Source organism: Oncorhynchus gorbuscha, linkage group LG25 (assembly GCF_021184085.1).
Source record: "Oncorhynchus gorbuscha isolate QuinsamMale2020 ecotype Even-year linkage group LG25, OgorEven_v1.0, whole genome shotgun sequence".
NCBI lineage: Eukaryota > Metazoa > Chordata > Actinopteri > Salmoniformes > Salmonidae > Oncorhynchus > Oncorhynchus gorbuscha.
In genome coordinates, this window is record NC_060197.1 from 10,388,042 (window position 1) to 10,412,075 (window position 24,034).

The following is a 24,034-nucleotide window of genomic DNA, read 5'->3' on the forward strand; positions in this document are numbered from 1 at the left end:
CAAAGAGTTCACTCTTGATTTCATCAGAACAGAGAATCTTGTTTGTCATGGTTTGAGTCTCCAAGCGGGCTGTCATGTGCCCTTTACTGAGGAGTGGCTTTTGTCTGGTCACTCTACCATAAAGGCCTGATTGGTGGAGTGCTGCAGATACAGTTGTCCTTCTGGAAGGTTCTCCCATCTTCACAGAGGAACTCTAGAGCTCTGTCAGAGTCACTATCAGGTTCTTAGTCACCTCCCTGACCAAGACCCTTCTCCCCGGATTGCTCAGTTTGGCTGGGTGGCCAGCTCCCGAAAGAGTATTGGTGGTTCCAAACTTCTTCCATTTAAGAATGATGGAGACCACTGTGTTCTTGGAGACCTTCAATAGTGCAGACATTTTTTGGTACCCTTCCCCAGATCTGTGCCTCGACACAATCCTGTCTCGGAGCTCTACGGACAATTCCTTCGACCTCATGGCTTGGATTTTGTCATGCACTGTCAACTGTGGGACCTTATATAGACAGGTGTGTGCCTTTCCAAATCATGTCCAATCAATTGAATTTACCACAGGTGGTCTCCAATCAAGTTGTCGATACATCTCAAGGATGATGAATAAAAACAGAATGCACTCGAGCTAACTTGAGTCTCATAGCAAATGGTCTGAATACTTACATAAACAAGGTATTTGTTTTTTTAAATATATTTGCAAAGAAATAAATAATACAAAACCTGTTTTTATTTTGTCACTATTTGGGTATTGTGTGTATATTGCTGCGGATTATGATTCTTTTACATTTACATTTACATTTAAGTCATTTAGCAGACGCTCTAATCCAGAGCTTTTGATCCACTTAAGAAAAAGGCTGTAACTTAACAACATTTGGAAAAAAGTCAAGGGGTCTGCATATTTTCCGAAGGCTCTCTAAAATCATTCTAATCTGAACCAATTTTCTATATAAATACACAAGAGAGGAATAGCTGATAGGCAGCGGAGGCCAGATGCTTCATTGCGCATTAAAGAACAGTTGAAGATACGCAGCTCAAAATGCTCCCCTATTGATCTCGTTTAGGGACCATGACATGATCCTACCTAGACTACCCAACAACAGCACAATCTAATTAAGAAATTGCATTACTTTTTTCAAGTGAGTACAGTTGAGTAGGCTGTAAACTGCAGTGAAAATGACATTTGTCATACGGTTCTCTCTGCTACCGCATGGCAAAGGGTACCAACAGGACACTGGACTGAACAGCTTTTACCCCCAAGATTGCTAAATATAATGAGCAAAAATATAAAAACGCAAACATGTAAAGTTTGTCCCATGTTTCATGAGCTAAAATAAGCAATCCCAGAATTTTTCCATACACACAACAATATTATTTCTCTCAAATTCTGTGAACTAATTTGTTTACGTCCCTGTTAGTGAGCATTTTATCCTTGGTCAAGATAATCTATCCACCTGACAGGTGTGGCATATCAAGAAGCTGATTAAACAGCATGATCATTACACAGGTGCACCTTGTGCTGGGGGAACAATAAAAAGGCCACTCTAAAATGTGTTTTGTCACACAACACAATGCCACAGATGTCTCAAGTTGAGGGAGCGTGCAATTGGCCTGCTGACTGCAGGTATGTCCTCCAAAGTTGTTACCAGAGAATTGAACATTAATTTCTCGACCATAAGCTGCCTCCAACGTCGTTTCGGAGAATTTGGAAATACGTCCAACTGGCATGTGTGTGTCTCCCTACGCTCCCAGTAGGCCCAGCTATTCAGGAAAGCTTAACACGCGTTCCGCCTCCTTTCAGATCAGAGCGGCTATTCCTCGACCAAACGTTCAATATAGCCTAAATATTTGTCATTTTACTTTCAAAATATACTACCTTTTGTGTGGCATAAACACAACTAGTCAAAATGTTTTCATCTGATTGGGCTTCTTCAAAAGTCTTATGTAGGCTACCTGCTCACACTCATCCACTCCACTCAAATATAATTCCAGCATCCAAACTGCGCAACTGCCATTCAATTAATCTGTTACAAAACACCAACAAGTTTAATGACATTCGGAGACTGTCAAACCAAGCCTTTAATACTGAGTAGGGAGGGATGCATTTTCTGTTGGTCGAGAATGACATACAGTGGGGCAAAAAAGTATTTAGTCAGCCACCAATTGTGCAAGTTCTCCAACTTAAAAAGATGAGAGGGGCCTGTAATTTTCATCATAGGTACACTTCAACTATGACAGACAAAATTAATGTTTTTCTCAAGAAAATCACATTGTAGGATTTTTTATGAATTTATTTGCAAATTATGGTGGAAAATAAGTATTTGGTCACCTACAAACAAGCAAGATTTTGGCTCTCACAGACCTGTAACTTCTTCTTTAAGAGGCTCCTCTGTCCTCCACTCATTACCTGTATTAATGGCACCTGTTTGAACTTGTTATCAGTATAAAAGACACCTGTCCACAACCTCAAACAGTCACACCCCAAACTCCACTATGGCCAAGACCAAAGAGCTGTCAAAGGACACCAGAAACAAAATTGTAGACCTGCACCAGGCTGGGAAGACTGAATCTACAATAGGTAAGCAGCTTGGTTTGAAGAAATCAACTGTGGGAGCAATTATTAGGAAATCAGTCTCCAGATCTCAACCCCATAGAAAATCTTTGGAGGGAGTTGAAAGTCCGTGTTGCCCAGCAACAGCCCAAAACATCACTGCTCTAGAGGAGATCTCAAATCAAATCAAATGTATTTATATAGCCCTTCGTACATCAGCTGATATCTCAAAGTGCTGTACAGAATCCCAGCCTAAAACCCCAAACAGCAAGCAATGCAGGTGTAGAAGCACAGTGGCTAGGAAAAACTCCCTAGAAAGGCCAAAACCTAGGAAGAAACCTAGAGAGGAACCAGGCTATGTGGGGTGGCCAGTCCTCTTCTGGCTGTGCCGGGTGGAGATTATAACAGAACATGGCCAAGATGTTCAAATGTTCATAAATGACCAGCATGGTCGAATAATAATAAGGCAGAACAGTTGAAACTGGAGCAGCAGCACGGCCAGGTGGACTGGGGACAGCAAGGAGTCATCATGTCAGGTAGTCCTGGGGCATGGTCCTAGGGCTCAGGTCCTCCGAGAGAGAGAAAGAAAGAGAGAAGGAGAATTAGAGAACGCACACTTAGATTCACACAGGACACCGAATAGGACAGGAAAAGTACTCCAGATATAACAAACTGACCCTAGCCCCCCAACACATAAACTACTGCAGCATAAATACTGGAGGCTGAGACAGGAGGGGTCAGGAGACACTGTGGCCCCATCCGAGGACACCCCCGGACAGGGCCAAACAGGAAGGATATAATTATAACCCCACCCACTTTGCCAAAGCACCAACTTACCATCCTGAGACAAGGCTGAGTATAGCCCACAAACATCTCCGGCATGGCACAACCCAAGGGGGGGGGCGCCAACCCAGACAGGATGACCACATCAGTGAATCAACCCACTCAGGTGACGCACCCCTTCCAGGGACGGCATGAGAGAGCCCCAGTAAGCCAGTGACTCAGCCCCTGTAATAGGGTTAGAGGCAGAGAATCCCAGTGGAAAGAGGGTCATGACTGTAAGTCGCTTTGGATAAAAGCGTCTGCTAAATGGCATATATTATTATTATTATATTAGAGGGGAACCGGCCAGGCAGAGACAGCAAGGGTGGTTTGTTGCTCCAGAGCCTTTCCGGTCACCTTCCCACTCCTGGGCCAGACTACACTCAATCATATGACCCACTGAAGAGATCAGTCTTCAGTAAAGACTTAAAGGTTGAGACCGAGTTTGCGTCTCTGACATGGGTAGGCAGACCGCTCCATAAAAATGGAGCTCTATAGGAGAAAGCCTTGCCTCCAGCTGTTTGCTTAGAAATTCTAGGGACAATTAGGAGGCCTGCGTCTTGTGACCGTAGCGTACGTGTAGGTATGTACGGCAGGACCAAATCAGAGAGATAGGTAGGAGCAAGCCCATGTAATGCTTTGTAGGTTAGCAGTACAACCTTGAAATCAGCCCTCGCTTTGACAGGAAGCCAGTGTAGAGAGGCTAGCACTGGAGTAATATGATCAAATTTTTTGGTTCTAGTCAGGATTCTAGCAGCCGTATTTAGCACCAACTGAAGTTTATTTAGTGCTTTATCCGGGTAGCCGGAAAGTAGAGCATTGCAGTAGTTTAACCTAGAAGTGACAAAAGCATGGATTAATTTTTCTGCATCATTTTTGGACAGAATGTTTCTGATCTTTGCAATGTTACGTAGATGGAAAAAAGCTGTCCTTGAAATGGTCTTGATATGTTCTTCAAAAGAGAGATCAGGGTCCAGAGTAACGCCGAGGTCCTTCACAGTTTTATTTGAGACGACTTTATTTGAGACGATTAAGATTAATTGTCAGATTCAACAGAAGATCCCTTTGTTTCTTGGGACCTAGAACAAGCATCTCTGTTTTGTCCGAGTTTAAAAGTAGAAAGTTTGCAGCCATCCACTTCCTTATGTCTGAAACACATGCTTCTAGCAAGGGCAATTTTGGGGCTTCACCATGTTTCATTGAAATGTACAGCTGTGTGTCATCCGCATAGCAGTGAAAGTTAACATTATGTTTTCGAATAACATCCCCAAGAGGTAAAATATATAGTGAAAACAATAGTGGTCCTAAAACGGAACCTTGAGGAACACCGAAATTTACAGGAGGACAAACCATTCACAGAGACAAACTGATATCTTTCCGACAGATAAGATCAAAACCAGGGCAGAACTTGTCCGTGTAGACCAATTTGGGTTTCCAATCTCTCCAAATGAATGTGGTGATCGATGGTATCAAAAGCAGCACTAAGGTCTAGGAGCACAAGGACAGATGCAGAGCCTCGGTCCGATGTCATTAAAATGTAATTTACCACCTTCACAAGTGCCGTCTCAGTGCTATGATGGGGTCTAAAACCAGACTGAAACATTTCGTATACATTGTTTGTCTTCAGGAAGGCAGTAAGTTGCTGCGCAACAGCCTTTTCTAAAAATTTTGAGAGGAATGCGAGATTCGATATAGGCCGATAGTTTTTTATATTTTCTGGGTCAAGGTTTGGCTTTTTCAAGAGCGGCTTTATTACTGCCACTTTTAGTGAGTTTGGTACACATCCGGTGGATAGAGAGCCGTTTATTATGTTCAACATAGGATGTCCAAGCACAGGAAGCAGCTCTTTCAGTAGTTTAGTTGGAATAGGGTCCAGTATGCAGCTTGAAGGTTTAGAGGCCATGATTATTTTCATCATTGTGTCAAGAGATATAGTACTAAAACACTTGAGCGTCTCTCTTGATCCTAGGTCCTGGGAGAGTTGTGCAGACTCAGGACAACTGAGCTTTGAAGGAATACACAGATTTAAAGAGTCCGTAATTTGCTTTCTAATAATCATAATCTTTTCCTCAAAAGAAGTTCATGAATTTATCACTGCTCAAGTGAAAGTCATCCTCTCTTGGGGAATGCTGCTTTTTTGTTAGCTTTGCGACAGTATCAAAAAGTAATTTCGGATTGTTCTTATTTTCCTCAATTAAGTTAGAAAAATAGGATGATCGAGCAGCAGTAAGGGCTCTTCGGTACTGCACGGTACTGTCTTTCCAAGCTAGTCGGAAGACTTCCAGTTTGGTGTTGCCCCATTTCCGTTCCAATTTTCTGGAAGCTTGCTTCAGAGCTCGGGTATTTTCTGTGTACCAGGGAGCTAGTTTCTTATGAGAAATGTTTTTAGTTTTTAGGGGTGCAACTGCATCTAGGGTATTGCGCAAGGTTAAATAGAGTTCCTCAGTTAGGTGGTTAACTGATTTTTGTCCTCTGGCGTCCTTGGGTAGACAGAGGGAATCTGGAAGGACATCAAGGAATCTTTGTGTTGTCTGTGAATTTATATCACAACTTTTGATGTTCCTTGGTTGGGGTCTGAGCAGATTATTTGTTGCAATTGCAAACGTAATAAAATAGTGGTCCGATAGTCCAGGATTATGAGGAAAAACATTAAGATCCACAACATTTATTCCATGGGACAAAACTAGGTCCAGCGTATGACTGTGACAGTGAGTGGGTCCAGAGACATGTTGGACAAAACCCACTGAGTCGATGATGGCTCCGAAAGCCTTTTGGAGTGAGTCTGTGGACTTTTCCATGTGAATATTAAAGTCACCAAAGAATATAATATTATCTGCTATGACTACAAGGTCCGATAGGAATTCAGGGAACTCAGTGAGGAACTCTGTATATGGCCCAGGAGGCCTGTAAACAGTAGCTTTAAAAAGTGATCGAGTAGGCTGCATAGATTTCATGACTAGAAGCTCAAAAGACGAAAACAGATTTTTTTTTTGTAAATTGAAATTTGCTATCGTAAATGTTAGCAACACCTCCGCCTTTGCGGGATGCACGGGGGATATGGTCACTAGTGTAGCCAGGAGGTGAGGCCTCATTTAACACAGTAAATCACATCAAGATTATGATCCGTGATTAGTTCATTGACTATAATTGCCTTTGAAGTAAGGGATCTAACATTAAGTAGCCCTATTTTGAGATGTGAGGTATCATGATCTCTTTCAATAATGACAGGAATGGAGGTGGTCATTATCCTAGTGAGATTGCTAAGGCGAACACTGCCATGTTTAGTTTTGCCCAACCTAGGTCGAGGCACAGACACGGTCTCAATGGTGATAGCTGAGCTGACTACACTGACTGTGCTAGTGGCAGAATCCACTATGCTGGCAGGCTGGCTAACAGCCTGCTGCCTGGCCTGCACCCTATTTCATTGTGGAGCTAGAGGAGTTAGAGCCCTGTCTATGTTGGTAGATAAGATGAGAGCACCCCTCCAGCTAGGATGGAGTCAGTCACTCCTCAGCAGGTCAGGCTTGGTCCTGTTTGTGGGTGAGTCCCAGAAAGAGGGCCACTTATCTACAAATTCTATCTTTTGGGAGGGGCAGAAAACAGTTTTCAACCAGCGATTGAGTTGTGAGACTCTGCTGTAGATCTCATCACTCCCCCTAACTGGGAGGGGGCCACAGACAATTACTCAATGCCGACATCTTTCTAGCTGATTTACACGCAGAAGCTATGTTGCGCTTGGTGATGTCTGACTGTTTCATCCTAACATCGTTGGTGCCGACGTGGATAACAATATCTCTATACTCTCTACACTCGGCAGTTTTAGCTTTAGCCAGCACCATCTTCAGATTAGCCTTAACGTCGGTAGCCCTGCCCCCTGGTAAGCAGTGTATGATCGCTGGATGATTCATTTAAGTCTAACACTGCGGGTAATGGAGTTGCCAATGACTAGAGTTTTCAATTTGTCAGAGCTAATGGTGGGAAGCTTCGGCGTCTTAGACCCCGTAACGAGAGGAATAGACACCAGAGAAGACTCGGCCTCTGACTCCGACTCGCTGCTTAATGGGGAATGAGCCAAAATACCAGCAACAGTGTGTGAAAACCTTGTGCAAATGTTTGACCTCTGTCATTGCCAACAAAGGGTATATAACAAAGTATTGAGATAAACTTTTGTTATTGACTTATTTTCCACCATAATTTGCAAATAAATTACAGGCCTCACTGATCTTTTTAAGTGGGAGAACTTGCACAATTGGTGGCTGACTAAATACTTTTTTGCCCCACTGTACTCAATTGTGGGATTGACATACTTGATTGTGATGTTGAAACCGCAAGCCATAATGAAAGTTCAAAGTCGGTAATTGGTATGCATTGCTTATTGGTTGTGTGGTGCATTGGCACATAAACCTGCTGGTGGAAAATGTGTTTTATTTATTATATAAATATAGCCCATGGTTGTCTGCAGCTGGCTCTGATGTAATGTAATGATACAGGCAGGGAGAGAACGAGCAAGTCCGTGGTGATCGGCGATCCCTCAACCTTCTGTTCTGTTAGCCCTGTGTGGCATCAACAGTCTAAAAAAAATATATGCTAAAATGGTAAAGTCAATAGCCAAAATTATAAACTCAGGGTTGCTACAATTGTTATTTATGGTGGTATTATGTTTTAAAATGTTTTTTTTTTTTTTTTACAGTACCTTTCACATACTGTATGGGCCACAACACTCCTCACAAAGACACTATAGACAAAATTGTAGTAACCTGCTCGTGCTGCTTTGTGACAACAGCAGCCAAAACATCTTCCATTATTCAACACTCTCATCTAACAACTCCCCCGCAGAGTTACCCAACATCCCTCCTCCTGTTCAGTCTAAACTGACGAAAAAGTCAAAGGCAAAATGCTTGGCTGGAGTGATGTTAGTGTGCAGCGTTCCAAAGAGCATCCGGGAATGTCTCAGACACAGTTGATCCCTGGCCTGGAAGGTCACCGTGGCTTTGTCTCAACCAACCAGGAGAGGGATTTACGCTCAGGCCATGTGGTTCACGGCCTGTGATCCTCTCAGGGGGTCGTGATGGTGACAGCGGACAGGCTGAGAGGGGTCTCTGACCTTTTCCTCCAAAGCCACCACTCACCAACCAGACCAACAGATAGCAGAGACTGTGAAAGAGAAAGGGATGGTGATGTAGATATCTCAAGAGAAGGACTGCCACACAACTGGGTTGTAGTCATTAGGGCACACCAAAAAACAAGTATTTATTATTGGACAAGTTCAGGAGAGGTAGTCCCTCCCACTTTCAGTCTGATGCCTAATAAATACCAAGGCAGGGGTATGTAGACTTTCCTCTCCCCCTCTAGCCTTGCCCAGTGACTAGTGTTTTGTAAAAAGTCAGAGTACATCCAGTTTGATTGATTTGACTGCTGCCAAGCTGCAGTCACTGCACCCTACCTGTGCTAGCCAATGTTTCCCTGGCTCGGCGTTTCTGGGGGCAACCCAGTCAATCCACAAAAACAGATGTGTAAAAATCCATGCAGCGAGGTGTGTACGTATGAGAGTCCCCTAGTTGTACTTCAAAGCTTTCCCAGGAACACTGGTTTTTCATTCACCAAAAAAAAAAAAAAGTAAACTAACTGACACTCACTTTGTGCATGTGGCTGTGCTATGAATTACCTTACAATTAATCCTATTAACAATTATACTAGCAATGGCCGAGGTGCAGACAGAACTCACACGTCGTGCATGTCAGAGAGGAACGGGTTCTTAAAATGTTCTTACATTTACTTTGAGTAGTCAGAGAATTTGTTTGGCATTAACCTTGTGATCATGAACAGCAAGACACATGCAGATGAAACAGTATGGCTTTTGTTTTTACAACTGTAAACATTTGGAAATTAAACATTTTGTAAAATAGCCCTACATGAAGAAATGCCAACATGACATCAAGCCCCAAAAAAAGCACTAAATAAGAAGCAATCACAGAAAAATACAATCATTGTAATGCCATTTGAAGAGAAAAGAACCTGTTCCAGTTCCACCTTAAAAAAAAGGTGGACAAATAAGAGAATGCTTTTTCAAGGCAAATCATAGGCAAAAAGTACAAGAATATAGTTCATGTACAAACTCTAATTTCAGCTCCACTTGGAAAAAAAGGAGAAAAAAAAGCCTTGACCTTGTTGAGCCATTTCACTTTTCTAAAAACCGAGTGCAGCGGTGCTCAACTATTGTTACTGGCCATAAATGTCGCCGATTCATTGTGATGTAATGTTACAACAATATGTTGTGAAAATAAGACTAGATGTTACGTAATTCCATGGTCCACTTAATGGACATGGAAGAAGAAAAAAAAAATACTATCAGAGAATTTGTTTTCCACAGAGTGAATGACGAAACATTGTGTTTATTGACTTTTCAGGGTCTGAGTCACTGAGTTTCCAGGACTGTGTGTAGGCCTGTGTGTTTTCGAAATCGGCTTATTCTAATCTTATAGTAACAAATCAGTGTCCTCGGTCCTCCAGCCTGGCGTCAATCACTATGAAGATCAACAGATACAGGAACAATTCATAACACAGATCATCAAGCAGAAAGAGTTTCCCCAAATAAAAACACTGGAAATCACGTGTATTACAGAATGACAAAACAGAAATACGCTCAGCATTGTGTTAATTACTCTTATCTGAATATTCACTTTATTCATCTTAAATTCCCCCATTTCAACACACAAAACAGGGCCAGGCCAATGACGCATTGCGCTCAGGGTTGCCGTTAGCCGGTAATGGACGGCTTTTGGCCTATATTTCTTTGTTGATAAATACAACATTGGCCCTGGCCAATTGTCCTGGAAAAGAAAAAAAATCCCATTGCGAAATAATGCCTGTTAGCCTCTTCATTGATGGAAATACATTTGACTGGTCATATTTATCATTCTATTAGGTTATTTTACATCATTCAGTGGAATTAAATTGGCAAATGTGTAGGCTACAGTATATTTTTTATGCATCTTATTTATCACACCCGTACAGCATAGATCCTTTGAGCAGATAATCTGTCAAAGAATGAGAGCTGCTGTTGTATCACACACCACTTTGCAATGAGCTGGAGGCAGTAGGCTATGCATTTCCTTTTAATACATGAGGCATGTCTTACCTTTCGGCAAAGTAGCCGATTAGATCTCTAAATTTCTAATGGACATTTTCATCTCCGTCGCATGAAACCTCAAGTGTGTGGTGCCCTTTTGACAACTGTGTTTCCCCGCTAATTGCATTATGGAACGAACATTTGTGAGTAGCCTACTTAGGTGAATAAATAGTTTATTAACATTTTAAACTAAACGTTCTGTTGCGTCACACTCATTGCTTAATGCCTACTGGATGTATGAATTTGGGCTGCATCGTCCCACGACTGTCCTACAGTCGGTTTGGAATAGAATTGTTCAACTTGACCAATAGAAAGGGTAAATTTAGTAGATTGACAGGCTAGTGATTCTGCTGTTAGTTACTTGTCTAGCTGGCTGAGGAAAAGTAAACTATAGACGGTTATTCTAGCTTTATCGTTGCATCCTCGACTTCCATATTCTGTTACTATGAATTACCATAATCTAAATGTGATTTGTCATTCTGAGCACCGTGGGTGGACACTAATCAGGTTACGCACCCAATGCACATGGGATCGGCAGATTACACAAATGTCTGGTAAAAAAAATGTTGCTGGTCACATTTTCCTAACGGAAACCCTGGTCTGGCTGAGCTAACGGTTGTCATCCATTCAGCATTTCACCCATGATCCATAGTGTCCGCTCCCCTCACTGGAACACCTCGTCCAGGGTAGAGGGGTGGACGTCAGTGGCCTGCAGGGTCTGGAGGAGCCTGTGGACTGTAGCACTCCTCCCCTGGCTCTGCCTCCACTGGATCAGCCCTGCTAGCACCTGCCCGTGCAAGCTCAGAGGGTGGTCGGCACGGCAACGGTACAGCGCCTCCGCGGAGAGGCCCAGGTCGAGGAGAACAGACTCCCACTCCGACCCGATACGGGATGCCAGCCGGGACAACTGTCTGTCGGACGGGACTGCTCGGAGCGTCACCTCTGGAATGTTCCACTCATCTTTGGAAGGGAAGAAGGGAAAGGTGGTGGGTATGCATGGAAAGAGGGAAACGCAGAGAAAAGAGATGGGAGGAAGAGAGGTGGAGTAAGAAAAAGGTAAAGAGAGAGAGAGTTTATCAATATCCATTTAAGAAAAACATGTTGCAGATTCATAGTGATGCTACAACAATTTGTGGTGAAAATAAGACTAGATGTTATGTAAATCCGTGTCCATTTATTGGACATGAAAGGAGGAGGAAAAATACTTCCACAGAGAGTGAACGTCACAATGCCATCATGTTTGTTTACTTTTCAGGGTCGAGAGAAAAGGCGTGTTTAGGAGTGCGTGTAGGCCTGCATGTTTTCAAAATCAGCTTGTCTGATAATGACCTCCGTTTAGGAGAGAGGGAACAGAACGAGCGTGAGATAGGCCTAGAAAACAAAGCGATAGTGAGATCTTGTGGTGTTTTTTATTTATCTGAACATGTTGCATAACATAGGTGGGCAGACCAGGAACACTGTTCCTGGGAACCACTCGTCTTTCAACACCAATCTTCTCGCCACAATATCCATTTATCACAAAATTTCCATCCAACCTTTTTATGCGAGTAAAGTACATGTCGAAAAAAAAATAACATGCAACGACGAAAATGTCTGTAAACTTTCCAAATGCCGACAAAACTAAATGTGCTAGACAAGGTGGGATCATTTTGTGCCTAAAATGAATTGTGAGAAACAGAGGTGGAAACACAGTTGCATGCAAATATTGCTATAATAACCATCATATCGAAGTAAACTTGGAGTGACGTGGTATGTTCTGTGCTCCTCCCACTACAACTCAGGAAAGCCTACAGTTTATTAGGCTACAGATGAAATAAGTGATGAACTTCACAGGGTGATGAACGTGCACGGTGATGATCTTGATGGTCCTTTCCAATCAATATCTAGGGTCTTATTCTGGAGACATGATTATCGATGATTGGCTGCCGTTTGACAAATAAAAATAAATCTCATCGTGAAGGCTGGTCTGCCCACACTGAGCGATGTTGACTAGCACACTTGCCAAAACCAGAATGGTCACATTAGCTTATTGTGCCATATCTATTAGAGATGAAAACCCATTTAACTTGTAATTTGTATTTGTCATATGGGAATTTATCCGCATTTTTAAAAAAAAAACATTTTTAAATGTGCACTGGGCCATGTCATCACACACAAACTTCTATCTGCTGGAAACAAGTCAATCTGCTGGGAAAATGTGCATATTGGTTTTTATGCAGATTTTAGCATATTTGCACTAAACTGTCATGGATGGAAACCAAGCTTGGAAAGAACGGTTTTGAATATCCATTACCAATCTCGCCCCCCCCCCTGGCTGAAGGGAATGGGATATCGTAGATGTGGCTGGAGTGCCGCAGTCACCTCGCCTCAAAATACAGTCAGTTGTTTGTCACCTATGGTTGGTCTTCTTGCCCAGCCGGTAAGGGGCTGAGGGTAGTAGAGCAACTGTCCTTGGAGAGGGTATCAAAACTGGTGCACACATGGAGGTGACAGGGTTTGCATGGTAAACAAACATGCTTTGGGGACAGCTGTATAGCATGCATTGTATGTATAGAGCAGGTCAAGGTCCAGCCACGTTCAGTTCAGTAGGTATGGTGGACACAGATGGATGTGGGGCTGTTATGAGACGGTATAACGAGGTGTACGGTCAGTGAGTTCGGGGGCAGTATGGTGAGTAAATGGCCTAACAGTGGTCTCTCCTCCGCACCCTATCCCTTTCCCCAGCTCTCCTCCATGCTTAGGCCTATATCCCCAATTCCCTCCCTCCCGCTAGTCCCTCTGCCTCGCTCTCCCCTTCCCTTCCACAATTCAATCTATCCTCCGTGCCTCCCGCTCTAGTTTAAGGTAATCTTTCACTCTCACCCCTCTCCCTCCACTCGGTGCTGATAGTGCCAGTTGCTCTCTTGAACCCTCAGACAAAAGATATCACTGTGCCAGCCTGTGTTACTGCACTCCGAGCCCCCATACAAGACAAAGAGGATTTCATAACCCTGCCCAATTCACAGATTACGCATGTACACACACGTAATAGGGATGTTCCAGGTGAACAAAAGTAGTAACAAAGTAAATCAATGTGGTTTAATACAAGTTGCAACAGGGAGACACCTCCAGCACAGAAGCAGGCCCTTATATTCTCGTCTCACTCCACCAATGTTCTGTAAAAACCCGCTGAGAGGCTTGTAGGAAGTCACAACATCAGCTGCTACAGAATCAGTGCCCCAGAATACAATAACAATCAGTGTCCTTGGTCCTTGTACCTCCAGTCTGGGGTCAATCACTATCAACAGACATGAACAATACATAACATTCAGTATCAAGTCCAGTGACCATCAACTACTACACAAATGAGTGTCTCAAATAAAACACTGGACATCATGTGTATTACACTAAAGGAAAACATAAATAAGCATCGTGTCAATTTTATTAATGAGAAAATTCCCCACACACAGCCCAGCGCGTGTTTACACACGCACACACACACACACGTCTGGAGAGTTAATGGTTGGCATCCAATTAAGTGACAGTTTTGAACTCAGAGGCGCAATGAGGGCAACACTCAAACTGCCCCCCCCCCCCGCCATCATCTGTTTTGGGAATCCAACATACTGAGAGAAAAAAACAGTTTGAGCTAATAAAAAAAAACAGTGAGCTAATACTGAGAGACGCGAGGGGCGGGGGGAGTCTAACTCCTATAAGCTGGAGGAGGGAGTTCTGGGTCCAAAAGGTCACGTGTCAAGTTCCCAAACGAGTCGCTGACAGAGAACTGCCAAACATGACACTGCCGTTCACTGATTCAAATTTAATGAGAGTAGGCGCTCTAATGCTCCCATGACATAGCTCATTAATTTATGAATGCATGGCACCTGATAGAAAGTGTCTCGCACACTTTTTCAAAGATCTTTCATTGGTCAACATTTTACTATTGAACAAGACCCATTATGGGATAGCTAGCAGCTGACACACTAGGCTAAGCAACTCGAACCTGGGTAACAACTCCCAGAAACGGTGTCATAAATAAACCCCCCACAGAGGAGGCAGTAGGACTCTGAAGTACATCATGTTCCCTAATGCATGCCAAGAACGGTTCGGCCCAACCAAGCGCCAGGCCTTCATCTGTTCGTTAACAAAGGGGACACACACAGAAACTCAGAGGGAGGGCACACTGGGACAGAGTGACAGGCCTGTGAGAGAGTAAACAAATCCTTTTCCCGTGAAAAACCCATTTGCTGAAAAGGTGCATAGGCTAATAGTTAAGATTCTGGGAGCTTTTGACAAATAGGCCTCCACTGGAAAGAGCGCGGGTCGAGCGAAAGAGCGCACGTCGAGCGAAAGTCGAGCGAAAGAGCGCACGAGAGGGATAGTAACCAAATAAGGAGCTGTGGGAGACAAAATCAACTGAGGAAACTGAATACCTTCCTAGGAATTGCCTCTTTATGAGAAAAGCAGGCATCACTCTAACCTTCTCTCACACTGAAGAGGGGGGCAGGGCATGCTGACATGTCACTGAAATAAACCAGAGTATTTAGAAGTGTATGAGGCCATTGGACAGTAGTCCCGGTAGGTAAAGGCTGTGTAGCGATGCCTAGTTTATTCTAAATAGCAAAACCCGAAAGAAACCAACATCACCATGCTGCTTCCATATTTGAATAACCAACTCATTCAGATCCATTCATCCAAGTTCCAACAGTTCCATTAATTTCTGTTCAATTCCACTTTTATCTCAGTTATTAGCACTTACACTGCAATGTAATAACAAAGAGATGAACGATGACGAAAAGCCTGAAACCAAACCCTGAGTAGGCAAAGAAAACAATCCCAAAAGGTACAGGACTCTCGCCAAACTACCTTGTTCATGGCTAAAGTGACCGTCAGAGACAAAGTGAGTGGGAGTAATGTGTGTGTGTGTGTGTGTAGGCCTAAAATAATCATGATTTTTCTACTCTTGTGCAGAGTGCTTTTTCCAGGAAAGTTTCCTGTGTCCTCGTGGGACTCTGGTGTCTTGTCGGAACACAAACGTTTGTTTCTGCCTTTGTAAAAATGTTTAACTCGAGTACTCAAAATGACTTCATGGAAGCCAGTTGGGCACAGTTGGCCATTTAAACTAGCTCTGGCCGTACAAAGCAGCTTCTTAAAACAATTCAGCACAATCTGCTGTATGCTTGTACCAACTGCACTTAAACGTAGCCTCCACAATAATGTTAAAAAAACAAACATTTTTTATAAAAAATTTAAACTGGTCCTGGCTAGGGCTGTTGTGGTGACCGTATTACCGCCACACTGGCAGTCATGAATATTCATTGAGTGACATTACCTTCAGCTAAATAGAATCTATCACCACCATGCATTTACATCTCTCTCCTTTATTCCTTTCTTGAGCACCTCAGTCTGTTTCGCTGCAAAAACATCTTATTATTGATGTTCCCGAACAGATTTCAGAACTGGGTAGCTGCAGGAACAAGATTGGAGAGCCCATGACGTACAGAGTTTGGGTGGAATTTCACCAGTTGGGCAACGAGAACATGCTCCTCAAACAGTGGTTGGTGAGTGGAGTGAAACAAATGTTTTATATTTATTTCTCAGCTGCTCACATTAAGCACATGCTCTGCTATAAAACTGAAGCCTACAAAATGGTCCAGCCGGAAAGAGCAGAGCCTCCATTTACTATTTGAGTGCATACAGATGACACCGTACAACTGGCAACCGTGTCAGCGTGCATGCGCCCGGAGCAACACAGGAGTCACTAGAGAGTGATGGGACAAAGACCTCCCGGCTGTCAAAACCCTCCCCTAACCCAGATGACGATGGGCCAACTGTGCGCCGCCAAATGGGTCTCCCGGTCACAAGCCTGCTGCGACACAGCCCGGGATCGAACATGGGTCTGTAGTGACGCCTCAAACACTGCGATGCTGTGCCTTAGACCCCTGCGCCACTCAGGAGGCCAAATGATCACTTTCACACTCAACACAGGGAAAGGGGGAAACCTAGTCAGTTGTACAACTGAATGCATTCAACTGAAATATGTCTTCTGTATTTAACCCAACCCCTCTGAATCAGAGGCGCAGGGGGCAGCCTTAAAATCAACATGGGCGCCCAGGGAACAGTGGAACGACAGATTTTTACCTTGTCAGCTCGTCAATTCGATCAAACAACCTTTAGTTTACTGGCCAAACGCTCCTACCCGCCCCACAGCCACTTCATATGCGCACTCGCTCCGTAATGGGAAAAATATCATCCCTATTTAAGTCAACTCATTCTGTTCACCTGAAATAAATTCTCTTCATTACATCATTTCTCTTTAGACCAGACTAAAATAATGGATTTATTGTGACGGTGACTTTAAAAAAAAGTAGATGTACCAAAGGCAGCTTTTATGAGTGGAGGCCTGGCAACACTAAACCTGTTTATGTTAACTAACGGTCCATTAACATCGAGACAGGAAGTCTTTTGCAGGACAATAACAGTCTGACAAAAATGTCATGACCGCCACAGCCTCAGTCCTGGCTGTGCGATTGGTCACCTGGCTACCTGTGAGCAGAGCAGCCGGCCTCTGACTCGAATGCTTCACCGTTCGAACGGGAATACTCCTCCTGCCAAGATTCCTGGAAAGCAGACGGCAGGCACTACCCTTGGCAACGCACGGACAAGGAAAACAAGGCAGCAGCACACGGCACTCTCCCTCTCGGTCTGTCCCAGCATGAATTTACTGCTCTTTATCAGGACACAGCCGCACCTCTACTCCCAGTCAGGGAAGCCTCAGACTACGGCCTCAGTGTTAACTCACTATACAACGCCTTACAAGTTTACAGCTTTAACTCACACTATCCCCTCCATGAGACAAATAAATACACTCCTAAGAACAAGCTGCAATGTAGAATACAGTCGTCAAATAAGCGTTCTCTCAATGAACTAGTCAGTCTGAACTAATTCGATTGCCGGTTTGATCATTTCTTGACTTTGTTTATTAGGACTAATTAAAATGTTCATGCCTAGGCTAAATTAAACGAGGCCTAGATTGTAATTGAAAACAGCTGTGTTTTGGTATTTATTAATTCAAATGTTCATGCAAATAACCATCAGGACAGGTCTTTCGCAAGTTATATTATGCAAATTTTGAAGCTGTATATTATGCACATTTTGAAGCTGTATTACTGTGTAGGTGACATGTTCTCCTTGGCTAAACGTTCTTTCTTTTAAACAATATACATATATGATTAATAGCAGGGATGAAGATGCCAAAGCCAATGTTTTATTTTCAATAAATCATGTTGGTATAAGAACATTGTTTATACTTCACAGGCTAATTTCTATTCTGTTATGATTTACGATAAACAAAATGTAGTTTTTGAGCACCTTGGCTGGACGCCCTAATGCGTTACGCACCCAACACATATGGATGTCCGGTAAATTAAAATCTTGCCGGTCACGTTGTCCAGCGCCAAAGTTTCCGAACGGATACCCTGGTAGGCAGCTGGTCTAATTCGCCTGTCCTCCGGTTAGATGCTGTTCTGACTTAACAAAATGTTAAGTCATGGTGAGAGGACATATTGTACCAGCATCTATCCAATCAGGTGCTGACAGGAATCCCTTACTGGTGGAGACCAGAAACCATGGTAACCTGTAAACTGATTGAGAGATGCATGTTCTGTGTCAATCTGCATGAGCGGAGGAGCAGGAGGGAACAGGGAGTGACAGCATATGTTCCAAACAAATACAGTGGTGGCAATAAAACTTATTTAAGACACCCGTATGTGTGTGTGTGTGTGTGTGTGTGTGTGTGTGTGTGTGTGTGTGTGTGTGTGTGTGTGTGTGTGTGTGTGTGTGTGTGTGTGTGTGTGTGTGTGTGTACACTGGGCAGCGAGTGAAGCAGGGACGAGGTAAGGGTTATTGAAAAACAGATAATACCATCACATGGTTTCCAAGGCAACCCACCAATGTCATCTGTTGCCATCATAACAGGAGTGGGGGAAGAAGGGGATAAAAATCACAAAGCACATCCATACATTTGTGAGTTAAGCCAAATGATTCAGTGAGAGGCCTGTATAAAATAATACATGGAATCCTTTTCAGGCTAAATGATCCTTTTCTGACCGCCAGATTACATTTACATTTAAGTCATTTAGCAGACGCTCTTATCCAGAGCGACTTACAAATTGGTGCATTCACCTTATGACATCCAGTGGAACAGTCACTTTACAATAGTGCATCTAAATCTTAAAGGGGGGGGTGAGAGGGATTACTTATCCTATCCTAGGTATTCCTTAAAGAGGTGGGGTTTCAGGTGTCTCCGGAAGGTGGTGATTGACTCCGCTGTCCTGGCGTCGTGAGGGAGTTTGTTCCACCATTGGGGGGCCAGAGCAGCGAACAGTTTTGACTGGGCTGAGCGGGAGCTGTACTTCCTCAGTGGTAGGGAGGCGAGCAGGCCAGAGGTGGATGAACGCAGTGCCCTTGTTTGGGTGTAGGGCCTGATCACAGCCTGGAGGTACTGAGGTGCCGTTCCCCTCACAGCTCCGTAGGCAAGCACCATGGTCTTGTAGCGGATGCGAGCTTCAACTGGAAGCCAGTGGAGAGAACGGAGGAGCGGGGTGACGTGAGAGAACTTGGGAAGGTTGAACACCAGACGGGCTGCGGCGTTCTGGATGAGTTGAAGGGGTTTAATGGCACAGGCAGGGAGCCCAGCCAACAGCGAGTTGCAGTAATCCAGACGGGAGATGACAAGTGCCTGGATTAGGACCTGCGCCCCACTGTGTTCAATCAAGTAGAATAAAAGCCTATAGAAAGTGAAGGCTCTCGTCCTCTCCTCCACCTGAAACACTCTTCTCGCACTGTTCTTTACGCTGCTGCTTCTAGGAAATGTGAGAGCAGATTCATTTCACCCTCCCCGTCCAGCCCCCCACATCCATTTATTACAATCTGTACAGTGAGTGGGGGGGGAGAGAAATAGAGAACAGACAAATGGCTTTGATTAAATATTTTTCCTAGAAAGGAGGATGCAGTGTGTGCCTGACCTCAGTGCTGCGAATGAAAACAGCTGTCAGGGAAACCAGGCCTTCGAGACTCGACACACTCACAACCTAGACGGTCCTAAAACAGACTTCTCCCCTCGCCATTTCCCCTTTCCTTTACGGATACTGTACATTCAAAATAAATATTAGGGCTTCCAGTTACACTGTATATGCTTAGGCCTACATGTGTTCTACATCACATGTTGAAATGTCTAAATGTTTAGTATCTGCCAAAGATAGTTAAGTTTTGTCCAAAAAATTCATACAAAAGTATAGATGGGTGAAATGGCCCCCAAACAACATCTCCATTTTTACATGTCGTATATGTATGTTGATTTTGTAAATGTTCTGGCTAAATAACATTTGTTGCACAATTAAGAGATCAATACACTTTTTCAAACTGTCAGGAATAATCCAATGAATTCAGTGCTTGTGAAAGTATACCTAGGCTAACTATAAGCCTTCCACAACCATTAGACCCACTAATAACCTGCTTATAACCTGCTTCTTTTTCAGGCTTTCATGAAAATGTAAATACCAGAACCATGCACAGCCACTAATAATTTCTTGTAGCAGGCATTATAAAAAAAAAAAGGTACTCTCTCAAGCACAAGCCCACGTGCTTTATACCTCAAGTCTAGCCAACTTTAATCTATTTGCTTTCTAACAAGGAATAAGAACAGTTGAACTGTGATGAACACACCCTCTGGTCCGTCTCCAACTGTTTCAACAATAGCGCATGTTCACTTTGTTTAGATGTTGAAATCAAGTGTCTTACCTGGATAAGAACATGCTTATTTCTCAGAATGATGCCAATTCCTTATGCAAATGTGTATTTTGCTCGTTACACATTTATAAAAACACTAGACAGCTAGCACATAGAAGTCCGTGGCTATTAAGCTCCTAGCGGTACATGGTGCCAGAATATCACACACAGCAGAAATTGAACACACATTTCCCATAACATGTTCATTGATAGTCTCGTTTTAGTAGGGTCTGCTCTGTTCTACATTTTGGTCGTTGAGACATAAATAGGGTATCATTAGAAAGGTCATCTATTACAGTCAAATAATGACTGAGAGTTTCGGTGTCGATATGACCGATTCTGTTGGACCAAACCTCAAATGCAAAAAGCGAGTTTAAACTGCTTGTTGCGAGAGAGGAATTTGTTATCTTCGTATTTGTTGTGAGTGGCAGGGGTTGGTGTCAGTGAGAGTGGGAAGGTACACATTGCACACAGCGAGCCAAAAAGACACAGAACGCTCATAAAAAATGTAAAAATTAAAACCTAGATTCTTGTGATACAATTAGAACGTCACACTAAAACAAATTAATTTGATACGTCGCCCAGCCCTACAAAAAAAGAATACCAATTTATTTACTTACTAGCAAGCAATGAAAATGTGCATTGTATAAAACGGTGCTATAGCCTATTGCGCTCTACACCCCCCCTGCGCATCTAGCAGATTAGCTGCTGGAGCATCAAAGCACTGTTGGAAAGAAGAGATGTAGAACCTTTAAAGAGTAACTTAACTAAATAATTGCTCATAATTATCAGTGAAAACTGCTAAATTTAACTTTTTGGGGGTTTAGCCTAAAATGAATGGGCCTATTTAAAACAGTAATTGTCCTCAATTAGTGTCACAGCCCTAGTTAGCCTACACCTGTTTACAAAGCATGTGACAGATAGAAATGAGATTTGGAGGGACATTCAATTCCAAAGCTATTTTGTATAGTTTCTCAGAATACAATGGATTTCTATGTTTTTAAGAGGTAGAATTTCGGAAAGACGCCATGTTGACACCAAACTAGAATGGTATTGTTATGGAATGTTTGTGCAAAGGAATGCCACATTTTGTGTGTGTACTATGCAGACATATTGCAGTTATTGTGCAGATATATTGCAGGGCAATAGGCATAAAACTGCCAACAATGTTAGAACCATAGAATTGTTGGAATTAAGGGCCTTTTCCACCCACGCACTATGCCTTTGAAACTCCCTGACAATCTCAGGGCTGGTCAACATGTTGGTGCATTTAAAACAGGCCTTTAAGACTGATCTCTATCGGCTGGCCTACCTTTCCTCCCATCTAATTGTTGCTTTCTTTATACGGTTAAATATTTGAACATTTCTGTTCTTTATATGATCATGTTGACTTATTACATTTTTTTTGTAATTGACCTTTAAATTTGATACACTTTTAGATTATTGTATTGTAAAAAGTTCATTATTAATATTAATTCTTTAGAGTAATTATATTTCTATGGTTACAACCATGTTCTACTGCTCGAGTTCCTGCACATCTTATAGAATATTAGCACTAAAGTATTGCAGAGTACAAAATTAAACAGTACCTACACTCAAAAATAAGTACCAACACTGGTTTGAACTTTTTACTGTACAAATGAAGAGCCACTGACAATCTAGCCTATAACGTTAGTTTGACGTCAAACACTTGGCATCAGACTCACCTGTTGGACTTTGCACAGGTACATTGGGTTGCTCCAAATCCTGGAGTAACTTGTCTCTCACCCAAGTAAACTCTTCTTCCAGGGAATTCAGAAATGTTCCAAACGCCCGCGGACCTCGGGTGGGAAGGATATCCAGCAGTCTCAATGTCTTCTTCTTGTTGCTAATTTGGGACTGAATCTCGTCCACCTGGCTCTCTGTTAAAATGTTCTCCTGGTACAGGAATTGAACTATAGTGTCCTCAATTAAAATTTGGTCGGACAGGTCCAGCCGGTGTTTCCTGAGTATTTCTTTGTGCCTCGGGTCCATAGTTGTCGTGAAATAACTAGCTAGTCGTACCTAATGTCTATAAACATTTATCTCGTTTAAATTTCATTAGATATGGCGGGTTAGTTTTTGGCTAACGTTAGCCATTTTACATTAGCTTGCCAGCTAGGTCGCCTTCATGTGACGTTTGGTTTGCTGCTAACGTTAACTGCAGCATATACGCAAACGTCTTGTTGTCTCAACGTGAACAAAAACTAACCTTATTACATGATTCTTGTCAACTGTCATTCCTCTTGTTTTACAATTACTTTCGGCACGCGCATCTGCTTACTTCCTCTTCTTTGGGGTTGGTTTGGCGGCTTTCACCCAACTTTTAAGGCGCATACATCGCCACCTATTGTAATGGAGTGTGAGGCCAGTCACGTCCTAACTACATAAAATTATCTTAATTTGTCCTGACATAGAGCCCTAGACACCACTTTCCTCCCCCCACTGCACCACTCAAACCCCAACCAGCCTCTAACCATTTCACAATCTCTCACTATCTACATCATACAAGTCACAAAATATCAACACATACTCTACATTTCCTCCACTAAACACTCATCACACAGGCCTGTTCCGTGTCTCCCGATCATCCACAACATGGCATTCAAATCTGTGTCCAGACTAATCTACTCCACACATCCTCCTACATCCTCTCTCTCCACCTCTTTCTTTACTGACCCATGCACAAGATACAATTGCCTCCCATTACTACTAGAATCCCACCCCCTTTGCCAAGAAAATGAGCCCTTTTGCCCGGAACAAGGACTTCACTTCACTGCAGCCCAACCGGACCTGAATATTTACAGATACTGAATAGATACTTTTGTACCAGTTTCTTATAGTATCTTCACAAGGTCCTTTGCTGTTGTTCTGGATTGATTTGCACACTTGACACCAAAGAATGTTCATCTCTAGGAGACAGAACGCATCTCCTTCCTGGGTAGTATGATGGTTGAGTGGTCCCATGGTGTTTATACTTGCATAGTATTATTTGTACAGATGAATGTGGTACCTTCAAGTGCTTGGAAATTGCTCCCAGGGATGAAACAGACTTATGGAAATCTACAATAGTTTTCTGAGGTCTTGGCTGATTGATTTTAATTTTCCCATAATGTCAAGCAGAGGCACTAAGTTTGAAGGTAAACCTTGAAATACATCCACAGGTACACCTCCAATTGACTCAAATGATGTCAATTACCCTATCAGAAGCTTCTAAAGCCATGACATCATTTTCTGGAATTTTCCAAGCTGTTTAAAGGCACAGTCAACTTAGTGTATGTTAACTTCTGACCCACTGGAATTGTGATAGTGAATTATAAATGAAATAATCTGTCTGTTGGAAAAATGACTTGTGTCATGCACAAAGTAGATGTTCTAACCGACTTACCAAAACTATAGTTTGTTAACAAGAAATTTGTGGAGTGGTTGAAAAACAAGTTTTAATGACTCCAATCTAAGTGAATGTAAACTTCCGACTTCAACTGTAGCTGTGACCCTGATGAGGAAGTAAACGGGCTGGCAATTGCACTGGGGAACGTTTCCTCTGAAGACTCTTTCCAAAAATATTCTGTTTGTGGCAGAATTAGCCTGTCTCATGTTTGTCTTGTAGACAATGCACCCCAGAGATGAATTGTTTATTTTTTACATTAATTTCAAACAAATGTCCACATTGTTCTTCTACTTCTAAAAAACAAAATTGCTGCTGGATCTATTAGGAAATAAATGTAACTACAAGTATTTGTTGCTTTTATGGCTGCCTG

The 24,034-nt window shown here is 42.8% G+C and overlaps 1 protein-coding gene across 3 annotated transcripts in view; it reads right to left on the reverse strand.

Annotated features, from left to right (window-relative positions):
- cradd (CASP2 and RIPK1 domain containing adaptor with death domain) overlaps nt 1–23,253 on the reverse strand; it is a 43,320-nt gene extending 20,067 nt beyond the window's left edge. Inside the window, exons 1-2 of one of the 3 annotated variants that reach the window (XM_046328009.1) lie at nt 21,962–23,189; nt 7,772–11,447 (exon numbers count right to left, since the gene is read on the reverse strand). In XM_046328009.1, coding sequence (XP_046183965.1) covers nt 11,152–11,447; nt 21,962–22,268 — 603 coding nt within the window. In that variant the 5' untranslated portion in view covers nt 22,269–23,189 and the 3' untranslated portion in view covers nt 7,772–11,151. Of the gene's footprint in view, nt 1–7,771; nt 11,448–21,961 lie in introns of those variants that run through there. The other 2 variants (XM_046328010.1, XM_046328011.1) reach the window with 2 other exon arrangements.
- Nucleotides 23,254–24,034: the final 781 nt, after the last annotated feature.